Consider the following 23942-nt stretch of genomic DNA (forward strand, 5'->3'; position numbering starts at 1 on the left):
ACGCTGATCCTTCCTTTTTGTCAATCTTGAATGCATTTATGACGTCACATCTCATTCCGTCGAAATGGCATTGGCAACACGACTTCTTCTCGTCGCCTTCGTATGCCTCCTCTTCGCCGACCGCGTCTCAGCCTTTGGAGCAGGTGAAGTAGCAGGCACCAGCGAATTCAACGGTTACGTCTGGCGTCATGGCGACATCGTCGAAGCCCTTCGGTACCTCCCAGCGAGTTTCGTGACGCACTACAGATTTTCAACTCTCGAGCGACGACAAATTTACTTTGGGAACTGGCTACGAGACTTTTCGCAAATCATCGATACAACAGGCCTTGACAATGTTCCGGAACCTGTTCTCAGGGCTATTGTCAGCATCATGGGGTTTCTGGAGTTTGGCTTCGCGACCGACGAGTTCGAGGTGACGCGCGAGCGCTTGGGATGTTACACTCATGTGGAGCATATCGACAACCCCAAGGGATACCCGAGTAATGCCAAGGAGATTGACGAGAGGTTGAGAGGGCCTTTGGATCCACGCGAACTCGAGTTTGACCCCAAGACGGGCATGAAGAATTACATCGCAAACTCGGGCAAAGGCTGGGAAACGTCTGCTGATTACGTCACGCGAGAGCTACGCGAGTGCATTCGACTTGGGCGCGAGAAGGATCCAAAGTCGAAGAAGGAAGCTTTCATTCATCTTGGCGCTGCGCTTCATACCCTCGAAGACTTTTCGGCGCATAGCAACTTTACGGAACTCTGCCTACATGAACTTGGCGAGCACGACGTCTTTGCCTTTGTCGGCGAAGCCTGTCGCGTCAAGACGCCACGATGGAGAAGTCGCATGGTACCGCCCATCGTCACTGGCACTTTCGGAATGCTCGACATCTTTCACAGTATTCTTGGTGAAGCCGACGACATGGCCATCCTCCAGTGCAAAGGCTCACTGCAGAATCTCGAGAACGTGCGCAAGCCGCCGACCCCTCCTTTCACATGCCCACGCTGACAGCCAACAGGAACTCAACCTCGGTGAAATCGCCTTCCAGCATATCTTCGACCTACTCAAAGCCGCGATACAAGCGATAAGCAAACTAGCCTCCAAGACGAACGACCCGGTTCTCCAACAGCTCGAGACCGTCGGCGTGCTCTTCAAGAAAGCCGAAGAAGAAAAACAAAGCTCAACCGCCGCGAGCAGCCTCGACGCCAATCAGCTTTGGCAGACCATCGAACCGATCTTCTACCTCCACGATCGAATCAAGAAATGGATACAAGAACGCACGGAACAGCATGATGCTGACCCGCTGTCGGAGGAGTCGAGCACGCAGTTGGGCAAATACACGGACCAGCTTGTCTTCAAGTACCTGTCGCTCATGATTGAGAGCTCTATCATGCAGTTGCGCAATGCGCTTAAGGCAGCGAAAGAACGTGTTGATGCTGAAGCTGCGAAGTCGACTTCTGCTGAAGTCTATCTCGATGGCGACGGGTCTGATCCGAGCCATTCGGACATCTCAAAGGATCACTTCAGCAACGTCCTCAACCAGCCTGCTGGTCTCGTCTCCTCCGTCACGACAAACTGGACAACGCAACAGGTCGTCAAATGCTGGGATGATCCATTCCGCAACGAAGAAGAAACAATCCGCCAGATCCTCACAATCATGCATCATCCCGCCTTCCCACGCCACAAAACACCCATCCAGAAATACATGTTCACCGCCGTCGAAGAATGGTGGAACCACAACACGGCCTCCGAAAAAGAGACCATCCGAGGTATGCTCACAAAGGAAAGCGTCCGCAACCGCCAGCACGAGAATCACACCCTCACTCTCAAAGATCTCGAAGGGAAGAGGAAAGGTGTCGCTGATTTCCCTGGCTCAAGACCCAAGATCAAGGAGAGACCTGCTAAGCCGTCACCTTTGACATGGGCTGTTGGCGAAGCGAAGAAGGATGCAAAGTGGATGTTTGGCGCGGTTAGAAGAGGCGCTGGCGACCCCGTTGCGGCGGTTTGTTACATCGGTGAAGGTCTGTATATGATGATTGTTTACGTTTTCATGATGCTTTTTGGTGCGTTTGGATTGAAGGCGAAGGCGTCGAGGGATTAGGATGTGATGTTAGCTAGATGTGATACCTGGTAGATCGAGATACATGAGATACACGAAATGTACACTAGACTCGTTGCTTGGAAGCCTTGACAGCTTGTCTCCTTATGCTTTTTCTATACACTGAATCACGAGTGCTGTCGCTGCTCTCGATATCCTTTTGGGGTGAGACCTTCTCATTGGGCTCAGAGCTTGAAGCCACCAACTCTCTTCTGCAAGATTTGAGCAGGGTCATACCTTTTGCTGACTGACCTGAGAAATTCCAGCTCATCAGCTCCGTATGACTCAAACGGCTTTTGGTATGGCGCAGCGTAGTTGAGGTACTGGAACTTCTGCAGCAGTCCCTTTGCACGAGCATCCTCTTCCCATACTGACAGAACCTCCTTGGCCTTTGCTTCAACGTTTGAGTTAACAGCCGAGTTCGGCCACAGCGCTGAGATAAGAACAACTATCATTGTTAGCAGATGTTCATGGGATGATTCAATAGGTACCTACTGTAGCCATCATGGGCTGTTTTAAGGCCGAGGACATTGGTGTGCTTAGAACCTTCCAGCATCGCTGCTACCAACGGCTCAAAGGCGATACTCCATGTCACGCCGTCCTGTGGGTTGAACGAATAGATAGTATTGTTGAGGGTCTCAAGCATATGCTGCATATTTTGTGCGGATGGCTTCAGAGTCAATGTCGCAAAAAGCCAGTTCCTAAATCTGTCAGAGCCCGTTCAATCAAGCTCAACGTTGGAACTCACAAAGGCGGCGTATCCTTCTCATTCGCAAACTCTGCCAATGTCGTGATATTATTGACAAGCTTCGTGTGAGGCACATCCGAAAGACCCTTGAAGATCTTTGGCTGGGAAACGGGCTTCGTGTATATAGCCGATGCTGACAGTGACCAGCCTTTGGATGCTGAGCTGTAGAGAAGACTGGTAACCAAGGACGCGTCGGGATCGTATGTCGATGAATCAAGTAAGTCTGTAAAAGCCTGGAAGACCCTCCCCCTCTCGGTAATATTGTAGGAGATGCTTGTTGTAGATATGTCGCCCTGCGGAAATGTTTCAATGTCGAAGCGGCTAACAACTCCAAAATTGTTGCCCCCTCCTTTCAAAGCGAGGAACAGGTCTGAGTTCTCTTTCTTATTTGCATTGATCAGAGTGCCATTAGCGAGTACAACCTCGTAGTTGACCACCCTATCACAAGCCCATCCGACTTTGGTAGTGAAATGCGATATTCCTCCACCAAGGAGCAAGCCTCCAACACCGACATTTCCGTTTCGACCTCCGGCGACTTGAACACCTGAGCCACCAAGATGCTGATAGACGTCAAGCCACTTTGCGCCTGCGCCGATGCTTGCAATGGTTGACCTCTTGTTCAGAGACACGGATGAGAGAGTTGTCATGTCAATGGTCACGCCGCTGTCGGAGTTGGCGAAGCCTGCTGCAGGAGCATGACCATGACTCTTGATTGAGAATTTGCAATCCTTTTGTGTGCTGATTATCCTCAAGGCAACGGCAACATCATGGGCGGTGGTAGGCTGCAGGACGCAATTGGGGTGAAGCGCAGACTCTTGTTTCGACCAGTAGCTAGTTAACGTGGCGTTGTAGCTTTTGGTATCAGGAAAGCTGATTTTGTCGCCGAGACTCCCCTTTAATTGATGACACTGGAGCTGTCAGCTATTATAATTTTATCATGTTTGCCCCCAAGGCACATACACATGTTGATGCTAACACTCTGGAGGATAGTAGAGCGGCAACGAAATGAGCGGTAACGACCTTCATGTCAGATATTGAAGATTGAGAACCTGCAAATGAAATAAAATCTGGGGTCCCCAGACTTTCTTGACTTAAGCTTGAGATCTTTTATCAATTGTGTTATTCGGACCGACTTGATGATTTCATGGCACTAAGACGCTTTTGATGCTGATATTCGGTCATAGTATGCAGTAGCACGGCTCTTCGGCATCATGAGGATGAGAAAAATAATTGCTATTCAGCCTGAAGACAAAGCAAATAAAGCAATAAGACGCAGAAGCTCAATCAGCCTTGATTTAAGGTATATGTTTCTTGACACGTTACATAAACACTAAAGTTACATAAGATAATGCCCTTTCCAAGATCCTTCTGCCAACCATGCCGCATCGCCAATCCTTAAAGCCAATGATCCAGTTGTCAGCCCATACGATATAGTTCGGCCGAGTATATATGAAGGCTTTGTGGTGAATGTCGAACGAGGCGGTCTTGTTGTGATCGTTCAAAGGGATGTCTAGTGCAGGCGTTTATTTCTTGCACTTCTTCTCAATGTGGTGCCACTTCTCGCCCTTGGGGCACTTGCACTTGTGGTGCTTCTTGGTGTAGACCTTGCCGGAGTCGTGACACACGCACTCGCTCTTGGCGTGATCCCAAGAAGCGTGCTTGCCGCAGTGGTGAAGGATGCTGCGATCCTCGAGATCAGCGGGCTCAGCGTCGGGGTTGGGGAGGGCGGTGACTGTGCCCATGGCGAGAAGAGCGCCGAGGAAAGCCTTGTTGAGAAGCATGATGAAGGTTTGAGTTGGTAGTTGAGAGGTTGTAATTAGTTTATGTTGAAAGGAAAGATGAGAGAGTGGTGTTGTGAATGATACAATAGGATGCTGGGGAGCTCATATGGTTATATACCTCTTGGCTTATCCAGAAGCTCCCTAAGCTCACTTGAACTTCAAGCACATGTACAATGTGAGTATTGAAACTTCCCGTCTCGGATATCGGCCTCTTAGTCAAACACTGGGGTTATACGGCTGATCGGCAATGAAGCTGACAGGGCTGTCATAAAAACATGGAGCACTGCCACTGCTAGAGCTAGCTGTGCTTTTATGTCAACCTTTGTTTAAGTGGGGAAATATCCCGTCACTCCCGAGCTACCTTGCATTGTTCGTATTCACGATTCGATACTTTTACCAATTGACAATGCAATGCCCCTTTCGCCCTAAATTACCCCAGATTCGATTGAAGCCACCCCTGGGGCTATGCTTCAGCCCGATTACGAGAGGTCCAATCAAATTGGCTAGGCTTCAAGTTGTTAGACCTTTATTCCCATTTCCATCCGGAACGGTGTCTCTTTCAATTGGCAAGCATAATTCTGTTACAGTCATTGCAATACTCCATCTCACAAGTAGATAGAAGACCTTGTACTGGTAAGTTAACACAGAAGGTTTACGTTACTAGTGAAAGTCCAAAGCTCGACCTCAGGCTGCTGAATGATGGGGTTGATACAAACAAAGCAATCTTAGATCAGCACTCTCATAGCCCAGGAGCTTTACCGCCGAAGATCTTCAAGAGCTGTGAGCTGTTAGAAGCTATGAGCTGACGCGTCTTCCCTAAAGCCCGAGCGACCGCCCTTCCGAGCCCCTCGGAGTTTTGATGCCCTCAAATCGAACAGTCCAGATCCAAACAGCGCATCATGATACTTCTCAGCAAGAGCGGCTAAAACGGAGCGGATGTCGCTGCCGAGCGTCTCCCTTGACCGGGGCTTTGGGACTATCGGCACGTTCCGAAAGTCAATATCGAAAATAGTAGTCATCATCATGAGGCTTAGACATTGAGAGCTCCACATAATTGCTGGCCCGAGGCAGATTGCAGAGCAATAGCCAATGATAATGAGAAATATGGTCCTTTGGGGCAGACGATCGAGAACGGTGATTTAATTTCCGGCTCTTGGAAAGCTTGTTTTCGGCACTCACGCTGATCAGAAGTGCCATTCACGTGAAGAGTCTTGGCGATACGAGCTAGATATGGGGCTGACTTGATGACCTTCTTGAAACAGACTCAGGCCGAAAACATTCGCTTATGGTCTCTGATATAGAAGATTGCTGCATAGCCACCCAGGAGGTAGCCGAGACGCCCGATCTAAGGTATCCTTGAGCTTGTTGGCTTACAGCATCGAAGGCTGAAAGGGAGGGTTAGCAAGGGAGAGGATCGCCGATGTTGGTCATGAAACCACTACTTCGGATCAGTCGGACACAAAAAAACTTAATTCCAGAGATCTTACATGCTTTACGCCGAAACCAATCGGACAAATTCAACGTGATGGCTTTGGATTTGTGTTGTTCCTCACAAGAGTAGCGGATGCGAGTAGGTTGGATGAGCCATTGACTTGGACGTGCTGATCAAGGCCAAAATATCTAATTGTTCCTCCTTACAAATACGGTGCAGGACTGGTACAGACTGTGCTGGGTAACGATGGCAGAATTTCCAATGCCAAAGGCTCGTTGCAACTAGCAACGCGGGGGGTTATAAAGCCCGACGCATTCAGCTCAATGCATATACTCAAGTCAGTCATTGAAGTCAGCATCAAGCTGTTTAACCTTTGTTTTCACAAGCAATTACAATGGTCAGTCGAGCTTTGCGCGTGAAGCATCTTCCGAGCTATGATGTTGGCCCAAGGCCTGTAGAATCGGCTTTTCGCAGCAACAACGACGGGTAGAGAAGACTTGATGATGAGAGAGCAAAGCTTGTATGTAGTGGTATATCCTAACACACACTAACAAATGCCGCACTGTAGTCAGCCAATGATATGTGTACAGCACGCCTTTGCATGTACCCCTCATCCATGAAATCGTTGACGTCGAAACAGTTCAAAACTTCTTCACCGCTTCTCACCAAACTTCGCAATTTTGCAATCTCATCGTAACCCCAAACCTTCAGTGACCCATCGCAATCATGACATCTTGTCCGAGGTTCAGTCGAAAGGTCTCGGAGTGCGAGTCCATTATCGCATATGAGTTTAATTCTAAGTCTCTGCGCACAAGCACTGAACACAGCCGCCGGCACGTTGTCTGTTTGTGTTTTGGACGGTTCTTTCAAGCAAATGCCCAAGAATGATCGACTCGCTGTATACGGCGACGCCGCAGCTGCAGCCCACTTGTGCAGCCTCTGGATCAATCGAGGACTCCCGAAGCGTTAGTGATGGTTCTCAAATCCAGCTTGAATTGGATCTAGCTGATAGTCGAGATTGCTGGACCACGCTCCGTCGCGACCTGATCAGCAATGATAACCTGGCTAGAGTCGGCAGGGGGCACGGCCTTCACAAGTGCATCAACATGAATGGAGGAACTACCAGAGTCAGTCCCGGGATGGTCGCAACAGCTGTCGAGGCCATTCTCGGGGCCGTCGAAATTTACGACTGTTGCGATACTCTCGCTCGGGTCATGTAGCATTTTGGTCTCATGGAACCTGCTCTCCTTAGATCGGTAAAGTTCTTCCTTCTTTGACTGTAATTGAACAGGTTACACAAATAACTCACCTGATCTGTATAGGTGCCTTCGCAGCTACCGTGGAATTCCCCTGTGACATCAGCCTGTGATCCCAGGGTTTGTCTAGGTTGCCTTCTCAAGAAGCGCCAGAAGCAGGTCCTTTGTCAACTAGGTTGCCGTTGGAGCTCGCTCTTGACTCTCCTTGACGAGCCACTTAGGCAAGCCCCGCGGATCATAGATTGGGAGCACGGGGGAACCGAGGTAGCTGCGGGGTAGAGATGGCTTGTCCTCGACAGACTCTACTTGTATTTACTTCGGTGGAGAGCAAGTTGGGGATGCGTGGACTTTGTACAACATGAATTAAGACGGACGTGATCTAGCAACTAGAAGACGGGAGTTGGGGTTCTAACTCGACGACTTCAGGAATAAATCCAAGCGCGTCAATGGAATGGCCAGTCAACCATAGTGACGTTATGTAAGTAGACCATAATCCACCACTTTTGCGTTATCAACAGGTTCTGAGATGGCCTATCGTCTAAACAGGACCTACGGTTACGACATTCAAGATTGGTCATCGTGGGGCGGAGAGTGGAGAGTAAGAAGCACAAGGGGGGATGATCTATCGTCGCTCATTCGGTATCGCAAAGGAGGAATTCATCATTACAGGGACGAAATTATGCTGGGAAGTCATTCATTCAAACTATACTGAAAACCACCAATCAATTGCCTGGAGGTTTCGGCAATCTCTCAGTTCCTCCATTGTAGAGACACTGATCTATTCTACTTGCGAGGCTCGCTTCCTTCAGCATGAACAACACTGGTAGCATCAAGCTTCTCAATATTGGCATGCATATCCACCGCCACAGCATCACCAAAGAGCTCTGAAATTTCCTCCAAGGTTTTACCACCAGTCTCGGGCAGGAAGAAGAAGTACAAGACAGAGGCGGCAGTGTTACAGGCAATAAAGAGAGCATAGAACCTCCAGCTGACCTCTGTGAGCGCCAAAGGAGTAATCTGACTAAGAACGATAGCGACGACGGACTTGGATGACACGGCGAAGGCCATGCCCTTTGATCGAAGGAATGTTGGGAACAGCTCTGATGGGACGACCCAGATCATTGTGTTGAAGAAGATTGCAAAGGTCGCAGAGTAGATGAAGATGAAAGTGATACTTGCTCTTGCTCCAGCCATGTTACTCTCTCCAGCCTGACCATAGGTGGCACTCAAAGCCATACAGATAGCGATGGAGACGGACAAGGCGAGCGAGCCAGTCCACAATGTTCGAGCACGAGGCCATCTGTCTGCAACGATGCCCAAGTAGATGATGGTTCCGATAACACCCATGAAACCGTAGATACCAGATACCAAGAGCGACTGTCGACCGGTGATACCAAGGATGGCATAGAATGTGTTCTGGAAGTTCTGTATGACAGAGGCGCCTGAGAGCTGGGACTGAGAGACGATGAAAGCCGCCATGAGCGTGCGGTGGAAGTATCGCATGGAAAAAAGTTCTTTGATCGCATATGCTCAGCTGCTTGTCTCAGCAGACGCCTCAAGTTCAATCTGCTGTTGGATCTGGAATAATTCTTGTTCGATAAAGGTTTCGCCTTCGGTGTCGTGGAGGAGGTTGAGAAACCGGCGGCCTTCTTCGTGACGTCCCTTTCTGACGATTGTAAGAGATGTTAGTAGAGAGCTCAGGAAATTATCGAGATGGTAAAACTTACGCCACCGAGAAGAGAAGGGTCCGGAGAATATCGCAAACATGAGGATCAAGGGCACAGGAATTTTCATGGCCAGAGGGATTCGCCATTGAGCATCCCCCGGCAAAAACAGCACACACGAAATCCATCTCGAGGGATGGACTGGGAAGGTCGATGCGCTCCCTTGTGCCACGAAAGGCCGAGACCGGGCCCGTACGTGGGATTGATGGTAACCTGTGACCTGTAATCAGGTCTAGCATTGCAGGGTTAGACATATCTATTCCCAAAACCTCAATTTAAGTTTCCTACAGTCGTGCTTTGAACGACTCATCAACGATCGGCTCATTGGCTGTTGTTCGTGAACCGGCATGTTAGACCCTCTCTCTTTTCTGGCCTTAGTTGTGACGATCCAGGTTGGGCAAAGCCAAAGTCAGTTCCAGCAGTCTGCACCCCTGTTGTCATTGGTGGACCGATCTTCCATCATTATTAATCTAACGGGTCGACCTTCCTCGTCCTAAAGACTATCAAAACCGTGATGGCGTCCCCACCATGTCGATCGTGGAGTGCATCACTCCATTGTGTTAAATCAGAAGTGTATTTTCTAACCTTAAGACTGACTCATAAACTCAATACCGCCACGACCTTCTAATTACTCCAAACCATCTTCTCAGCCCCGATGGCACCGACATACGTGTCATCACAAAACCTTCAGCCAAACTTTGCTCATGCGTCAGTATTTATCGACAAATCTGAAAGCTATGCGCCTTACCTAGAAGTCAAATACGCCTCATCTAAGCCGCCTTCGAGCTTTCTCCGCAGCCTCCGTAGCAGTTATCCCCTCAGCGAATTGCCATCCACACGTCGATCAGGGACATAATCTAATCCTGATTTTGCCTGATTAGCTATATAGCCTCTTCCCTCTTCTTCTCGGTCAATCTCTTCAGCTCGTAGAGGACCTTATACAGGGCCTTCTTTTCTCGCTGGGCAACTTAGATAACCCCTGGAGGGAATCTATTCTGCTTAGCTATATAAGTAATATTATTATAGTTAAAGAGAGCTAGCTAGATAAGGAATTAACTATTAAGCTTATTATATTCCTGCATACAGATGGATTTCTATATAGCCTCGTATTACTATTTAAGAGCCTTATAGGTAGGTCGGCCCTGAAGAGTCACCTTATATGCTATTGCAACCTGAGGTGTAACCACAGATCCGTGAGTGTAGTTATGAAGGTCTGCTTGGTTTGGGTGATTTTAGTAGAAGAATGCCCTTATTGGTGCGGGAGCTGCCATCTTGAAGATCTGGGGTTTTTATGGTATTAAGCTAACCTATCTTGGCCGAGGGATTAGAGGCACCATCTTATATGCCTTCAAGGCCGGTCAAAGAGTCATAATCTAGGTTTTCCTCATATCAACTTTACGCTGTAGCAATTAGTCAGGCATTTTGGTATAATGTCTAAGTTGTGAGCCAGATGTGTTATTTGCAGTTGAGACTTGTGGCTGAGAGCTTAATTCAGCACAGAGAACTTAGTGGAGTGCATCACGCGAAACCACCTGCCTAGAGATCAGTCAGGAGACGGCTTTCGGAGCGTATCGACCTTCCACTTTCTCAGTGCGAGGCCTTTCTTTTCTTAATTATCTACCAACCTCAACATCCATCACAGAGAGAATGGTTGGAAACCAATGGCTCCATCAATCCTCCTGACACAAGCAGATATTCGCAACCGGGTCGTCCGAGTGCAAAATGCAGTCAAGGAGGCTGGAATGGATCTTCTTGTGCTCAACGGCACAGCGAACCACTGCTTCTTCGCCGGACTCGGTGGCCTGCCCGAAGTGAGGCCCATTTTCCTCGTCATATGGCCCAGCTCTGCGCCTGCGTTCATCTCCCCCCGAATTGAGGCCCCTATCATTCGCACGAAATGCACCGAAGAGGTCGTGGCTGAATGGGGTGCTTGGGATGAGCCGTGAATGTACCGATCGTTCGGTGATGATCTGGCCTCATACATTCAAAAAGTGGCTCCAAAGGCTGCTACAATCAGTCTTGATTCCAATACGGTCACCGCAGCTAATCTTGAGTTGCTCAAGAACAAGTTGGCATCAGCAGACATTGTGGACGCCTCTGCCTGCATCAGTCAAGTTCACCGAGACGGCGATGCGGCACAAACCGGGATTCTCAGAAGCTGTGCTGATGTTGCTGCTCACAAGTTCAAGGGAGCTCGGGGGGCCACAGCCCCTGGTGTCCCAGAGTGGAAAGTTGCTCTCCGCGGCTACACAGCTGCCGTGGAGCGGGCATCCAAATATCTCGAGGGTGACGAGAACCACTCACCGCTCGACTCCAGCTTCACTGTCTTTGGTAGCGGCCGCATCCGCTCGGCGCATGCCCATTCCGTGGCCTCGAACCGTATCATGAGGGATGGTGAGCTTGTTCAGATCTGCTGCTGCACCCCTACACTGTTTGGACACGATATGTGTTTCGACCGTTCTATCGCTGTGGGCCCCAAGGAGCTTCCTGAAGATGTTCTCAAGGTGGTCAACGCTGCGCATGAGGCTTCAACAGCAGCGTGGAAGGTGGTTCGCGCATGAAAAAGCCAGCATAGGGAAATATACTAATATTGAATTTATTTACAGAGAAATTCTAAGTTCTAAATGCGTATCCTTGGATCCAACAAGAATCTTCCTATTACCTTCTAGCTTCTGCAATATACCGAGTCCAACGCGAACGAGTTAGGTCGGTGAACCCAGTCGGGCGTACAAGGGTCCTCGCTATTATTGATCCATTCACCTTGAGGACTGCTAGCAACGAACCAAATCGTAGTCTCTCCGCTATCAGGCATAGTGAACTGGAAATTTGCGCTGATCCACGTCTTCGTCTGTTCCGCACTGGTTGGGTATCTGTTCCCGATCCTGTCGTCGTCTTGGTAAACGCGGACATATGGAACCAAGCTGCCGCCACTATTTTGAGGAATCGAGTAGTACTCATCCCACCACCACCTATAGCTGCAGTAGAACGTGGTGCCAGGGCAGGCCTTGACATCCTGGTAAATCCACATGCTCTTGTCGAAGTCAAACTGGCCAGTCTGGAGCCGATAAGAGGTACCGCCCTCGCCGCCAGGAACGGGCCTCAAGGCGACGGGATCTTTACCGCCAGGATTAGGATCCTCCTGCCACGGAGAGAACTTGCCGTCATCGAAACCGCCGTTGATGATGGAGGTGTCATATGAGCAGGTCGGAGCTGGCTCAATACCGGTGTCGCAGAAGCAGCGCGTCTCGTAAGTCTTTACACCAGTTCGGTCCGGGCTGAGCTGAGTGACAGTACCCATGTAGAGGCTGCACTGTATGTCTTTCTCGTATAAGAATGTCACACAGTTACTCTTCTGCTGGCAAGCCGCGTAGCAATCAAGAACAGAGGAAGACGGGCCTTCGCCCAAGTATCTCCAATCGTTAGAACCACTCCATACATATCCCCTTGCACCGCAGTTGGCGCCTTCAGGTGTTGGTTTCTCCATGTTATTGATGCAACCGGTGGCGGTTTCAGAAGCAGTGGTGGTAGCCTCAGTAGTGGTGGTAGCCTCTTCTGTGGTGGTGGTAGCACCCTCAGTGGTAGCAGTGGTGTCTTCAGAAGTGGCGGTTGTCTCTCCAGTAGTAGTGGTGTCTCCTGAAGTGGAAGCCTCTTCTGTAGTGGTAGCATCTTCGCTGGTGGTGGGAGCGGCTTCACTTGTGGCATCCCTAACAAATATCTCTGGATGACCTCTTCGAACGAAGTTTCTCGGGACAATGGTCGCGGCAGCATCTTCGGTAGTGGTTGCCGCTTCAGTTGTCGTCGCGGGGATCTCCTCGGTGTAGGTGGCAGTAAAGGGATCATTGTAGACAGGAGGCTCTGGCTCGGTACACTCAGTTGAGGTAGTGGTGCCCAGGGTAGTGCCGGTGGATGAGTCGCTCTCACTGGCGGTAGTGGTGATGTCAGTTGAGAGGGCAGAACCCGAGGTGGTCGACTGCTCGGCGCTGGTGGAACCAGATTCAGTCTTGCTGGTAGCGAGAGTAGTCTCGGTTGAGGTTGCAGATGCAGACTCAGTGGCAGATTCGCTCTCGCTAACAGTGAGACTGGTCTCAGTGGAAGCACCAGTGGTTGAAGCACTCTCACTGACAATAAGCGAAGACTCAGTTGAGGTACCAGATAAAGGCTCAGTCAAGCTGGAGTCCTTGGTATGAGTCGTAGCAGAGCCAGTCGCGACACTGGTCTCAGCAGTAGTCGTAACGACCGCTACGGAGCTCGAAGAGGGGCGGCATGGCCCAGCATTAACGAAAGGGCTGAGCGCCGCAGCAATAACAAACGAACGGACGAAATGGCGAGCCATCTCTGCGATAATCGTGATTTTCTGGCTATAACAAAAACGCGACAATCTAGAGAAACAAAGTTTGGGGGGAGATCTGGGTTTAATCTTTCTCTTCCCCTGGTAAATCCTGCCTTAACAACCTCGTGTTGGGCTTGGCGGTCATTATTTAGTGTAGATCCTTTTGAAGCTATTGATAACTAGTCTTCCCAAACAAGATCAAGCGTCTCGTTAGTTGAGTGTTTTTAGAAAGGTTTTATCGATAGTGCCAGCGTGATTCGAGCTGAGGCCGTTAGTTTTACAGGGGCTGTCAGGGGCAGCGCCACGATTATTGGCTCTTGGGACTCAGCTTTTGGCGAGGGAAATTAGTAGCGTCATCGCTAGTGGAAAATCCAACAAACATCGTATTCCTACCCTGGATTGATATTTTGCTTTCAGGGCATTTATATATTATTGAAGATACAGCTTTAATTATCGCTTTGAACTCATAAGTCCTGATTTTTGGTTATTATTTACAACATTGAGGCCGGATATTGTACCACGCCAGTCGTTCATATTGCGGCTTGCCATGGTGACGATATGTCGTTGCTGTTTAATGCCCAGCCTGTGGAAAACCCTACTTTTCTCCTGCATGGTTCATGAGCTCACTACACCGCATGGACGCTTTGTCAGGCAACATTAAGTGGCTGTTTTAGAATAAAGTTTTAGCAAAGCCGTGTTAATTCCAAGCGATTCATTAGTCACTACCTTAAGCATCGCATTTACATTCCGCATTCGACTCTATCAATCAACCATGGTGCATAGTCATGAGATTTGACCAATTCAATATGTACTCAAGCCTCCTTCTTTGACATGCACACCATGTTTCCATTGTTGCCTTAGGATAATCAAGCTTTATCGAACACGAGGCGTCTAAATATTAAGACCTACCCAATCACACGATTTACATCCATACATGAGCAGTCTGTTCGGTAATACGCGTGGCTCTGGCCCCAATTATCCCCAATCTTAAAAAGCCCATATGCGAGCGACGCAACAAAGCCCTTCGGAGGAACTTTGACCAAAGAGCGGAATTCTTACAAACATTCAACAGTGGAGACTTCCGACACGACATATCGATCCTTCAAAGATACGGTGAGCATCAGATCATGAACTTCACCCATCTTCACGTCCTTCCTCTTTCAAACTATGCAAAGTCCGTCTAGCACCTCTCGAAACTTGATTTACGCGCTCTCCAATCAAAAGTACCTTCCAAAAGTGATCTACCTCAGCTCTAGATCAGGGCATCTCTTCGCGAAGATCTACAAGCTGAACTAGTAAGCAATAGCGGGAGAATATCCCGCATCATTCGAGAAGGCCTTCATATTAGACCTAGTAGGATCGACGGAAAAGATAAGACGGAGATAGATGCTATGTTTGGAAGGTAGGGGATGGAATAGGATGCAACAGGTATTGGCATCAGCAATGCAATAGGTGCATCTAGAAACTAGGCGACAGACTGGCCACAGAGGTGTATCCTATGCAGGTCGATGCGTGCGTTATCGCAGGGCTGCTATTGCGTGGTGGTGGCTACAAAAGTTCTATGTAGTTTCCAGTTTCAGAATATTGGGCCATTGTGATTGATGGCGCATGACCGAATTATAGCAGTGAACCCCGCCCAGAGTAGTAGTGCAGATGCGCTTTGATGCTTGGCGATTCCTCGGGCTAAATAACTCCGGTTGGTCTGTAGAATGCTGACGCGATGATCCTTCGGCATTAATCGTAGATCTTGGGGGGATAGGCCGATCAAAGACACGCTGTAGATCAGCTCTTCGATGACTCTCACCAGCTTCATAATTATATTCATCTTGAAGCTCTTTTTCGTCCAATGTTGACCTTTCGTCCTATTTATCCGTCATATCCACAGTGTTATTGGCGATAGAGTTATCGACTTTCCTCATCGGGATACTGACCCCTGCTGCCAAGGGCCTTATATGCCGATCACTTTCACGGGAGCATGATAAGGTTAATGCTTCTTCTAAATGCCGAACTAGACTACGGAACAACGGAGCTTAGTACCAGAAAGGCAGGTCCGCCTATTCGCAAAGTCCGAAGATACAACCAAGCAAGCTTATCGCGGGATAGTAACCAGAGAGGCAGGTAAGAAAGCACAACAACATCCATAGCTATGTTTGATTCTCGAATATAAAAGGATGATGATGGGCTATTCGAAGTAGTCTATCATCAACCACTCTTCACTCTTCAACTCTCTTCTCTTGGATATCTATCTCTTCACCATGGTCAAGTTCGCTTCCGTCGTTGCACTTGTTGCTCCCCTGGCTGCTGCCGCTCCTCAGGAGATCCCCAACATCGTTGGCGGCACTTCTGCCAGCGCTGGCGACTTCCCCTTCATCGTGAGCATCAGCCGCAACGGTGGCCCCTGGTGTGGAGGTTCTCTCCTCAACGCCAACACCGTCTTGACTGCTGCCCACTGCGTTTCCGGATACGCTCAGAGCGGTTTCCAGATTCGTGCTGGCAGTCTGGTAAGTCTTCTACGATTTGGGGGATAGGAGCGGCCTCACTAACCTCTTTGACAGTCTCGCACTTCTGGTGGTGTTACCTCGTCGCTTTCCTCCGTCAGAGTTCACCCTAGCTACAGCGGAAACAACAACGATCTTGCTATTCTGAAGCTCTCTACTTCCATCCCCTCCGGCGGAAACATCGGCTATGCTCGCCTGGCTGCTTCCGGCTCTGACCCTGTCGCTGGATCTTCTGCCACAGTTGCTGGCTGGTAAGTCGTTCTCTGACATTTGAGATAATATATGCTAACTCTCATCCAGGGGCGCTACCTCTGAGGGCGGCAGCTCTACTCCCGTCAACCTTCTGAAGGTTACTGTCCCTATCGTCTCTCGTGCTACCTGCCGAGCTCAGTACGGCACCTCTGCCATCACCAACCAGATGTTCTGTGCTGGTGTTTCTTCCGGCGGTAAGGACTCTTGCCAGGGTGACAGCGGCGGCCCCATCGTCGACAGCTCCAACACTCTTATCGGTGCTGTCTCTTGGGGTAACGGATGTGCCCGACCCAACTACTCTGGTGTCTATGCCAGCGTTGGTGCCCTCCGCTCTTTCATTGACACCTACGCTTAAATACCTTGTTGTAAGCGCCGAGATGTTCCTTGGATATTCTCTAGCTTGAGGCCTGGATACGAAACCTGTTTGAGAAATAGGTTTCAGCGAGTTAAGAAGATATGAGTTGGTTTCAGTTGGATCTTAGTCCTGGTTGCTCGTAATACAGCAATCTAGATAGCCCAAATTGAATATGAAATTCGATGGAAATATTCATTTCGATAGAAGCAATGTGAAATGTCTAGTAGGATAAAAAGAAAATCAAGGCTGTTATGTTCCCCGACCTACCTACCTTGATGTCAGTCTGCGAGTCGTGTACAGTAACCCAGAATGATGGATTGACTTGGAAACCTTCTGTCTATGAAGTATTATGAACATGAATATCGTTTCCTCATTATCTATGTTGGCAGCCCAAAGTTTTACCTTATGGCTAGCAATCAGTCAAGTATCTGCATATGAAGGGTTGTTAAACTAAGACGGCATCAGCGTTGAATATTTGAAGAATGATGTGAGATAATCAACATTGACACGATAAAAGAAAAGGGAAAACAAATTGTGCATACAGTGAGGTGTTCAGGTCGACCCCTCAATAGACATATACGAGCCGAAAACCAACAGGATACAATTTATAGATAAGTATAACTACAGTCATCAGTCTGCCGAAAAAATACTCTTTTGTGAAACAACTGAAGAGTCCATAAACTAAAGTTCCTCAGTAGGAACATCCTTTACAATAACTCCCTTGACTTCCTTCAGCTTCTCAATAGCCTCCAAAGTCATCGGTCTGCCATCAAGGCACGTCAGCTCTGGCGTAGCATAAAGGAGAGCCATACTTACGGAGGATAGGAAGTGGGAGGAATCGTTCGTGTCTGCCTCCAAAAGTCGACACCAGTGTCCTTTTTGACGATACTGATATTGTGGTAAGCTTGGGAGCCTGTTGTTGACGTTGCATCACTTACTCAAGCACGGTTTCATTCCTCTGCTGATAGTCCTCCAACTTCTCGAAGTCGTAAACGATGGCCTATAGTATCTTATTGAGGAACATGTCTTCTCAGCAAATTATATCTTGTTTACCTTTCGGTCCGCCATGGCTGCTAAAACTGCTGGGACGTTCAAAAGCGCAGCACAAGCAGCGAGAGTGATTGGCACGACGTGATATGTTGATAAAAGCATCAGTATCGATAAGTTCCACTCAGAAACATGCAGAAGTAAGACGTGGTATATCGGCCAGTTAAATAACCTTTAAGCATTCGACTATCTTCGGAGATTCTCGAATTGGGAAGGTGATGATGCGTTTATGACAGGGATTACACGCCAACAAAAGATCCTAATTGACTTAAGCTTGGCTGCGGGGAAAGCCTATCAACGATAAGCGTGAGCCACCCACTTGATAGATAAGTCGCGCACTATGAGCTTGGCTTTAGGGGAAGGTATTGGACAATAATGGTTGCTGGTGATTGAGGTGATGGATGGGAGTGACCTGCGTTAGTTGTCGGCTGATGCACCCGGATGAACGCCTGGAAGACATCGTTCGGCGTGATGATCGACAGATGGTAGCATGGTCGGCAGCCGAATGAAAGCCTAAACACATGTGATCATGCCGAATCTTATGACCAGGCAGCATCCTGGATTGGTCTCGCTGGTTCAAGGAGCCAGCCGGTTGCCAGCCAGCTCACAACACCAACACCTGGCAATCAGTCTCAAGTCAGATCGATAAGATTAGATAAGAGCTCAACGGTAGATAGGATAAGGACTTCACAACTTGGAACGGGCTTGTCATAGCTCTCGCATATAATCTAGAAAGATGCGCCATGCAAAGCATCATCCATGGTTATTGGCCTCGGAAATGTTTATATACCGGTACATTGATGTTATCTCAGTCTCCAACCCGGTAATATGCCTCAATGAAAGGGCCACGAGTCCAAACAACTATCAAATGCAATATGCTTCACCCAAGATGACCACCACAAATAGACCTAATGGTTCTGAACTGACAATATCTCTAAATTTGTGAATCTCGCGCCTCATCATCAGCCTTCAACTACGCCAAGCCATGTCAAACCCCCATTACCCCACAATCGAGATCCCGATTCAGTTATGCGGAGGAAAGACTTCCGAGTGATGTAACTGTCCCTTCTTCAAGCAACTCATCAAATACCACAAGAGCAGCCTTATTTCCAGGCTCTTTACAGGAAATGCAGACCGCAGTTAGTGTTTTGCGTTAACTTTGGGGGAACACATCGACGAACGGAAGATCTCGTCGACATCTTCCACCAATCAGCATAGCTTGTCCAAATATCTACATCCTATTGCTGAAACATAACGACTCATGAAATAGTCAATTCGAAGGGAGAATAGATGTACATTGGGGGTAACTGTGCAGTCCGAAACTTGTAGATCACCACGATCACGGTTTGTGTGGATGTGAAGTTATATTTAAAACCCAGTACCTCCTGAACATCCCAGCGATGTCTCTTCCCACCGCATCCCCAAGAATCATTGAACTCTGTCAACCTTTCTCTTCAGAATGAGACTCCTTAATATTTTGTTTCTCTCTGGCCTCGCCACGGCAGCGCCTGGTGCCAACCTCCAAGCCAGAGTTGCGGCAAACGATCCGTGTAACATCGGCTACTGTACTCAGAATGGAGGGTGAGTCAAGCAAGGTATAGCTTCATATCTCCGGCACCTGACGCGCATAGTACCACTGGAGGCGGCAGTGCTGCTCAAGTCACTGTGAAGACCCTCGCTGAGCTCACCGCTGCTGCCGCAGCTGATGGCCCTTCCGTCATCTTGGTGCAGGGCAGTATCTCTGGCGCAGCCAAGGTTCAAGTTACCTCGAACAAGTCCATCATTGGGAAGACCGGTAGCTGTAGGTCAACAGTGTTTTTTCATAGGTGTAGTACTAACGGCTTTGTCTAGCCCTTACCGGCATTGGTTTGACCATCAACGGACAGAAGAACGTCATTGTCCGCAACATGAAGATCTCCAAGGTTGAAGCTGACTACGGTGATGCGATCACCATCCAGAAATCGACCAATGTCTGGGTTGATCATTGTGATCTATCTGCTGTTAGAGGCGACGATAAAGACTTCTATGATGGCTTGGTCGATCTGTCGCATGCTGCTGACTGGGTTACCATCTCTTATACCTACTTCCATGACCACGTGAGTAATCCCCATTCTTATCTAAAACTTTTAAGGAGATCTGGCTAACTGTTCATTAGTCCAAGGGATCACTCGTAGGACACTCCGATAAGAACGCAGCTGAGGACGTTGGTACCCTGCGCGTTACATACGCCAACAACCACTTCAACAACGTCAGAAGCCGAGGTCCTCTTCTTCGCTTTGGCACGGCACATATCTTCAAGTACGTTTCCCAGTAGCTTCGATTTTGACTTGCCACTAAACAGCCTATAGTCAGTACTATGATACCATGGACACTGGTCTCAACAGCCGCATGGGTGCCCAGGCTCTTATCCAATCATCTGTGTTCACCAACGTTGGAAAGAAGGCTATCTTCAGCGAGTCAAGCTCTGAGGTCGGATATGTTGCTGCAGAAGACGTAGTTCTCGGCGGTGAGAGTCAAAATACTGCTCCGAAGGGAACGCTGAGCTCAAGCAAGATTCCGTATCAGTTCACACTTCTGGGATCCGGAAAGGTTGCTTCAACAGTTCCGGGACAGGCAGGTCAGAAGCTCAGCTTCTAAACGAGCTTCATGGACGAGGGAAAGATCTTTGGAGGTCACACTAGGTCTACTCCCCCATTACTTGTATAGTAATCGCTATATCTATACAAAGGCCTTCTTCGATCTCAATACATTATGTCCCATTCACTTCTGGCAGGTTGTGAAGTCCTTGAGCCCTGCGTCGGGAACCTTGTTCTTGGGCAGACAGAACTCGATATCCTCGCCCTTGAGCTTATTACCAAACACCCGAACATGCTCACGCTGTAAACATCTTGTTAGCACAGAAATTAATAATACGTCTTGGAGAGCTTGCCTCTGTAATCTTTAGGAACTCGTTGTAGATGCCATCAGACTTCATTCGCTCACGAACAAGATCCACAACACCATTCATGAGGGAGAGTACAGTAGTGACCTTACTATCCCAGGTCACGAGTGCTGAAACACCCTTGCCGTCGACGCGGGTGGACTCTGTGCTGCCATAAGGATCTGTTGCACTATTGTCAGCGATCGTGTCCAATGTGATAACTATGAGTCTTACTCTGCATCTTCTTTCCAACGATCATGTTCCTCCACCAAGCCAAGCCAACAGCCTTGTCGAACAATACAACAGGGAAGACACCATAAGGAGTGATGACATCGAGCTCTTGATCCTTTTGGCTTGCAATAGAGGGAATACCGGCGGGTGAGATGTAGCCGATGATCTCGTCTGTCTTGGGATCGGTAGAGTTGTTGACGGAGGCGTAGAGGCCGGGGGTCTTGGTGACTACCGAGTTGCAAGTTCGAGCACGTTCGCCGTTCTTGAAGAGGCGGCTAAACGGTTAGCTTTAGATTTCTGAGACGACTGATGATACTTACCTGACAATGTCAACGTCGTGGTATGGCAACTCAAGCTGGTTCCAAATCTCATGGCTAGAGAACCAAAAACCCTTGCGAACAGTGATAGGACCAACGCCACCCTTGTTATACTCAGCCTTCTCCAACTTGGCTCTCTTGTACTCCCAAAGCGTCTGCTTATCCTTCGTGGACAGATCAGTGAAGAATTGGAAGAAGTAAGTCAAAAGCTCTCCTTCATAAGGGTCATCGAGATAAGTCTCCGACTCGCACTTATACGACTGCTTCTTGTCATTGACAGGGAGTGTCTGGTCGCCGATTGCTGTAACAGCACAAACCTTCCCTTTGCCGATGTAGAAGATCTTGGGGGCAGTTGAAGCGACGTAGTTGAGCCAGGCCTGCCATCCGTCGGCGATTTTGTGGAACTTGGGGTTGGACTGCTTCTGGAGGGCTTCGATGCTGGCGTAAACTGCCCAGATGAGCTCTCTAAAAACAAGTCATTAGCTAAGATGAGAAAGCTAGAGAAACACTGCTTACCCATTGTCTAAGCCGGGAACACGATCGTCCCAGCCATCTTGAGGCGAGATGGTCGTGGTGTCAGTCTTGATCCATGGGAGAAAGCCACCGAAGCCGGGATATGTCTGGTTGAACTGGCTATAAGTCTTGAGCTTTGTCTCCATGATTGACGCAGCGAAGCCTGGTGCAGCCTTGAGATTATCCGGGGTCAAGAAGCGGGCAGCTTCCTTAGACCCAGAGATAGCCTGGGCGTAGAGCATGATTTGCAGTGCCTAAATCACACTGTTAGTAAAGGTGTTCGGTATTCGGGACCGTAGCATGACTGACCTCCTTGCTGGCTGCACTGAACGTATGCTTCTTAGTGCGCTTGCCAGTCTTCCAATCAAGCTGGGTTCCATCATAGGACATGCCATTTTGAGTATTGTAGGCTACATCGTTTTGATGAAATTTACCTTCCCAGTAGAGAAGATCCCAGATGAAGTCGTCGGTATGTTGAAGGACGTCCTTTTGCGACCATTCAAGGCCGAAGCGACAAGATGGAGCCTGTGGGTTGGAGTATTGAGGTGAGGCTGCTGCCAGTGGTAAAGATAGGGCTAATGCAGCCAAAACAGAGCTTAGCGAGGACTTCATCATGAGTGACTGAGTTGCGTATGCTGTCTCGATGCTGATTGAAGGGGCAAAGATAATGACGAGGCTGTCCTTATATAATGGGAAATGATGACTTGCACAACAATTTGCCAGGATCTTGGATGAGCCAATGCCGACCTTGGTACGTCTTTGGTTCACAAACAAGGTTTCTTTCCCCAGACTCAACCCCGCTTCCAGCAAAAGAGGAATGGATCTTCACGGAGAAACGGAGAATCACTGGAACAGAAAATCAATTTTAAATCTCCATTTCCCCGTCTCAATACTCTCTGTCTTCCAATTCTTTGCAATAACCAGCCCTACGCCGAATTCAACTTGTGACGCGCCACGCTAGAAACGGGGGCGGAGTTTCTGGGCTAGAATAACATCAAGAGGGCACAGAGCAGATATAGCATTCCAAAGCCATGTGTTATTGTGTAGTCAAGGCGCTCCAAAGTCAAGCGCTTCTATCTCTCTGTCCGTCTCGATCTTCTCTGCTGCTGAATGTACATCCATTTTGTTTATCGCCAACCTGCTCCTCACCTCTACAGGGAAATTCCATCATCACTCCCGGGGCCTGAAACCGTAGGCTCCCTGTCGCTCTGTGACTTCATCAGTGGTCTGGTTGCCATTGAACTGCCCGTCTCCTTTTACGACAGGATCTTTTGTTGTTCGGAAGTTGGCAGGGAGTACCATCTCGCCATCAAACTTGTTTGGCCGGCGGATGTTGCCGCCACGCCCCTTCTTGACCAGGCTGTCTCTTCGTGCCTGACGCAGCATTTCGTGCAGCTCTTGGAAAGGAATACGAATGGCAAGGTCTGGGTACTGGCCTACTTCTGTGCTCAGAACAAAGTCCTTTACGTTGAGCTCAAGAGCCAGATTGATGTTGGCTGGGTGTTTATCGGCAGTCTGGAACTCCTGTGAAAGTCTGAGCAATTGAATCCTTTTAATTGCGAAAGGTAACTTACCACCTGCTGCATACCCCAAGTAACCACACCAGCATTGCCCCGCAAGACTGAAATTCGTGCATTCTCTTTGATATCAACAAAGATGAAGAGCTGAACCCCAAAGCTGGTATTGGAAAAGTAGTCGTAAGCGAGTGGCTCAAGATTGGCGCTCGATTGGGAGCACGCGACCTCGACTACACAACCAGGGAACTGAGTGTTCCACTCACCAATCTGGAGGTCAGGCTGACGGCTCCAGGTCTTCTTGGGGGCTTGGGCCCCTGCGCCATCACCTTTGTGTTCGTCTTCCTAGAGCGCCACATCGGATCCAAGCTGGCATTCAATGTTCAACTCTCTGGGGATGGAGTCTTGGAGACGTAGGAGCAGCTTGTGCAAGAAGCCATTATGAGTCTGACTGGGCATTCTGATGGTGATGGTAGCGCGGTTTCGATCATAGTCGTAGCGGCGAAAGAGTCGGGAGATTTCCGCCTCGTACGTGTCAAAATGTTGTGAGGACAGATGAAATGAAGCGAAGGTAGGCGCGTGAGCATCTGTCAAGAATCGTTGATGATGTTCGAGAAGATGACGGATGGGAGAGTCCTCCGAGGATGGAGGAGAACAAGAAAGAGCACCTCGTTGAGAATCGCCATTCTCTACGTTGTTGGAGCTTGACAAAGGCGCCAAGTCTATATCCCGTTGGTTATTCATTGAGGTGTTGCTGCAAACGCGAAATCTGCGAAAGGCGGGGAAAATGGTGTTTGAGGGCCTGCGTTGATCAATCTAGATCTCTGAGAAGGGGAACGCGTTTGTTCCTAGAGATTGAAAAATCGTTTTCGTACTTTGGCAGGCGTTTACAAGGAGCACTGGGATTGGTGTCTAAGGTAAGGTAAGGTTGCGCTAAATG

General features: G+C 48.9%; 12 protein-coding genes across 15 annotated transcripts; 5 read left to right on the top strand and 7 right to left on the bottom strand.

Moving 5' to 3' along the window:
* The first annotated feature begins 8 nt into the window (after window positions 1-8).
* On the top strand, window positions 9-2531 carry FOXG_13242 (uncharacterized protein). Its single transcript, XM_018393197.1, has 2 exons — window positions 9-952; window positions 1005-2531. Exons 1-2 carry the CDS (start codon window positions 65-67, stop codon window positions 2085-2087), a joined length of 1971 nt encoding a protein of 656 aa, XP_018252415.1. The 5' UTR covers window positions 9-64; the 3' UTR covers window positions 2088-2531.
* On the bottom strand, window positions 14-4029 carry FOXG_13243 (uncharacterized protein). 3 transcript variants are annotated; one of them, XM_018393198.1, is made up of 4 exons: window positions 3793-4029; window positions 2833-3740; window positions 2580-2785; window positions 14-2532 (listed from the first exon to the last, which is right to left on the bottom strand). In XM_018393198.1, the coding sequence occupies exons 1-4, from the start codon at window positions 3856-3858 to the stop codon at window positions 2270-2272; spliced, it is 1443 nt and encodes a 480-aa protein (XP_018252416.1). In that variant the 5' UTR covers window positions 3859-4029; the 3' UTR covers window positions 14-2269. The 3 variants fall into 3 exon arrangements, with proteins under 3 accessions (XP_018252416.1, XP_018252417.1, XP_018252418.1); XM_018393199.1 differs by having other exon boundaries at window positions 14-2785; XM_018393200.1 differs by having other exon boundaries at window positions 2833-4029.
* Window positions 4030-4035: 6 nt separating this feature from the next.
* Window positions 4036-4848, bottom strand: FOXG_21114 (uncharacterized protein). The gene has a single exon (XM_018401452.1). The coding sequence runs from the start codon at window positions 4611-4613 to the stop codon at window positions 4356-4358; it is 258 nt and encodes an 85-aa protein (XP_018252419.1). The 5' UTR covers window positions 4614-4848; the 3' UTR covers window positions 4036-4355.
* A 1836-nt stretch (window positions 4849-6684) lies between these two features.
* On the top strand, window positions 6685-8507 carry FOXG_13244 (uncharacterized protein). Its single transcript, XM_018393201.1, has 2 exons — window positions 6685-7779; window positions 7848-8507. The coding sequence occupies exon 1, from the start codon at window positions 6930-6932 to the stop codon at window positions 7263-7265; it is 336 nt and encodes a 111-aa protein (XP_018252420.1). The 5' UTR covers window positions 6685-6929; the 3' UTR covers window positions 7266-7779; window positions 7848-8507.
* FOXG_13245 (uncharacterized protein) lies at window positions 8085-9374 on the bottom strand (the record flags this gene model as incomplete). Its single annotated transcript, XM_018393202.1, has 3 exons — window positions 8085-8815; window positions 9029-9238; window positions 9314-9374. The coding sequence occupies 3 exons, from the start codon at window positions 9372-9374 to the stop codon at window positions 8085-8087; spliced, it is 1002 nt and encodes a 333-aa protein (XP_018252421.1).
* A 1312-nt stretch (window positions 9375-10686) lies between these two features.
* On the top strand, window positions 10687-11586 carry FOXG_13246 (uncharacterized protein; the record flags this gene model as incomplete). The annotated part of the gene is made up of 2 exons (XM_018393203.1): window positions 10687-10951; window positions 11069-11586. The coding sequence occupies 2 exons, from the start codon at window positions 10687-10689 to the stop codon at window positions 11584-11586; spliced, it is 783 nt and encodes a 260-aa protein (XP_018252422.1).
* On the bottom strand, window positions 11494-13454 carry FOXG_13247 (uncharacterized protein). The gene has a single exon (XM_018393204.1). The coding sequence runs from the start codon at window positions 13356-13358 to the stop codon at window positions 11691-11693; it is 1668 nt and encodes a 555-aa protein (XP_018252423.1). The 5' UTR covers window positions 13359-13454; the 3' UTR covers window positions 11494-11690.
* A 1647-nt stretch (window positions 13455-15101) lies between these two features.
* FOXG_13248 (trypsin) lies at window positions 15102-16749 on the top strand. The gene is made up of 3 exons (XM_018393205.1): window positions 15102-15856; window positions 15911-16104; window positions 16154-16749. Exons 1-3 carry the CDS (start codon window positions 15611-15613, stop codon window positions 16458-16460), a joined length of 747 nt encoding a protein of 248 aa, XP_018252424.1. The 5' UTR covers window positions 15102-15610; the 3' UTR covers window positions 16461-16749.
* Window positions 16750-16887: 138 nt separating this feature from the next.
* FOXG_21115 (uncharacterized protein) lies at window positions 16888-17915 on the bottom strand. Of its 2 annotated transcripts, XM_018401454.1 has the most exons (5): window positions 17847-17913; window positions 17514-17798; window positions 17399-17460; window positions 17277-17348; window positions 16888-17223 (listed from the first exon to the last, which is right to left on the bottom strand). In XM_018401454.1, the coding sequence occupies exons 2-5, from the start codon at window positions 17610-17612 to the stop codon at window positions 17142-17144; spliced, it is 315 nt and encodes a 104-aa protein (XP_018252426.1). In that variant the 5' UTR covers window positions 17613-17798; window positions 17847-17913; the 3' UTR covers window positions 16888-17141. The 2 variants fall into 2 exon arrangements, with proteins under 2 accessions (XP_018252426.1, XP_018252425.1); XM_018401453.1 differs by having other exon boundaries at window positions 17514-17915.
* A 721-nt stretch (window positions 17916-18636) lies between these two features.
* Window positions 18637-20405, top strand: FOXG_13249 (pectate lyase). The gene is made up of 5 exons (XM_018393206.1): window positions 18637-19088; window positions 19139-19308; window positions 19359-19603; window positions 19663-19805; window positions 19856-20405. The coding sequence occupies exons 1-5, from the start codon at window positions 18967-18969 to the stop codon at window positions 20142-20144; spliced, it is 969 nt and encodes a 322-aa protein (XP_018252427.1). The 5' UTR covers window positions 18637-18966; the 3' UTR covers window positions 20145-20405.
* On the bottom strand, window positions 20104-22177 carry FOXG_13250 (uncharacterized protein). Its single transcript, XM_018393207.1, has 6 exons — window positions 21798-22177; window positions 21492-21742; window positions 20979-21440; window positions 20662-20933; window positions 20437-20609; window positions 20104-20384 (listed from the first exon to the last, which is right to left on the bottom strand). The coding sequence occupies exons 1-6, from the start codon at window positions 22101-22103 to the stop codon at window positions 20268-20270; spliced, it is 1581 nt and encodes a 526-aa protein (XP_018252428.1). The 5' UTR covers window positions 22104-22177; the 3' UTR covers window positions 20104-20267.
* Window positions 22178-22658: 481 nt separating this feature from the next.
* On the bottom strand, window positions 22659-23746 carry FOXG_13251 (uncharacterized protein; the record flags this gene model as incomplete). The annotated part of the gene is made up of 3 exons (XM_018393208.1): window positions 22659-23012; window positions 23063-23319; window positions 23455-23746. 3 exons carry the CDS (start codon window positions 23744-23746, stop codon window positions 22659-22661), a joined length of 903 nt encoding a protein of 300 aa, XP_018252429.1.
* Window positions 23747-23942: the final 196 nt, after the last annotated feature.

The sequence above is a fragment of the Fusarium oxysporum genome, chromosome 12, assembly GCF_000149955.1.
Source record: "Fusarium oxysporum f. sp. lycopersici 4287 chromosome 12, whole genome shotgun sequence".
Classification (NCBI taxonomy): Eukaryota; Fungi; Ascomycota; class Sordariomycetes; order Hypocreales; family Nectriaceae; genus Fusarium; species Fusarium oxysporum.

Excerpts from the sequence above, each read along its gene's own strand:
- FOXG_13242 (XM_018393197.1), top strand. The coding sequence starts at position 65 with ATGGCATTGGCAACACGACTTCTTCTCGTCGCCTTCGTATGCCTCCTC. Across the intron at positions 953-1,004 it reads CACTGCAGAATCTCGAGAAC|GAACTCAACCTCGGTGAAAT; the intron begins GTGCGCAAGCCG and ends GACAGCCAACAG.
- FOXG_13243 (XM_018393198.1), bottom strand. The coding sequence starts at position 3,858 with ATGAAGGTCGTTACCGCTCATTTCGTTGCCGCTCTACTATCCTCCAGA. Across the intron at positions 2,786-2,832 it reads GAGAAGGATACGCCGCCTTT|GAACTGGCTTTTTGCGACAT; the intron begins GTGAGTTCCAAC and ends TGACAGATTTAG. Across the intron at positions 2,533-2,579 it reads AACAGCCCATGATGGCTACA|TTGTTCTTATCTCAGCGCTG; the intron begins GTAGGTACCTAT and ends TAACAATGATAG.
- FOXG_21114 (XM_018401452.1), bottom strand. The coding sequence starts at position 4,613 with ATGCTTCTCAACAAGGCTTTCCTCGGCGCTCTTCTCGCCATGGGCACA.
- FOXG_13244 (XM_018393201.1), top strand. The coding sequence starts at position 6,930 with ATGATCGACTCGCTGTATACGGCGACGCCGCAGCTGCAGCCCACTTGT.
- FOXG_13247 (XM_018393204.1), bottom strand. The coding sequence starts at position 13,358 with ATGGCTCGCCATTTCGTCCGTTCGTTTGTTATTGCTGCGGCGCTCAGC.
- FOXG_13248 (XM_018393205.1), top strand. The coding sequence starts at position 15,611 with ATGGTCAAGTTCGCTTCCGTCGTTGCACTTGTTGCTCCCCTGGCTGCT. Across the intron at positions 15,857-15,910 it reads AGATTCGTGCTGGCAGTCTG|TCTCGCACTTCTGGTGGTGT; the intron begins GTAAGTCTTCTA and ends CCTCTTTGACAG. Across the intron at positions 16,105-16,153 it reads TCTGCCACAGTTGCTGGCTG|GGGCGCTACCTCTGAGGGCG; the intron begins GTAAGTCGTTCT and ends ACTCTCATCCAG.
- FOXG_21115 (XM_018401453.1), bottom strand. The coding sequence starts at position 17,612 with ATGCTTTTATCAACATATCACGTCGTGCCAATCACTCTCGCTGCTTGT. Across the intron at positions 17,349-17,398 it reads AGGAATGAAACCGTGCTTGA|TATCGTCAAAAAGGACACTG; the intron begins GTAAGTGATGCA and ends CCACAATATCAG. Across the intron at positions 17,224-17,276 it reads CCTCCCACTTCCTATCCTCC|ACCGATGACTTTGGAGGCTA; the intron begins GTAAGTATGGCT and ends CCTTGATGGCAG.
- FOXG_13249 (XM_018393206.1), top strand. The coding sequence starts at position 18,967 with ATGAGACTCCTTAATATTTTGTTTCTCTCTGGCCTCGCCACGGCAGCG. Across the intron at positions 19,309-19,358 it reads CATTGGGAAGACCGGTAGCT|CCCTTACCGGCATTGGTTTG; the intron begins GTAGGTCAACAG and ends GGCTTTGTCTAG. Across the intron at positions 19,604-19,662 it reads ATACCTACTTCCATGACCAC|TCCAAGGGATCACTCGTAGG; the intron begins GTGAGTAATCCC and ends ACTGTTCATTAG.
- FOXG_13250 (XM_018393207.1), bottom strand. The coding sequence starts at position 22,103 with ATGATGAAGTCCTCGCTAAGCTCTGTTTTGGCTGCATTAGCCCTATCT. Across the intron at positions 21,441-21,491 it reads GTTCCCGGCTTAGACAATGG|AGAGCTCATCTGGGCAGTTT; the intron begins GTAAGCAGTGTT and ends ACTTGTTTTTAG. Across the intron at positions 20,610-20,661 it reads CGTTGGAAAGAAGATGCAGA|ATCCTTATGGCAGCACAGAG; the intron begins GTAAGACTCATA and ends ATAGTGCAACAG.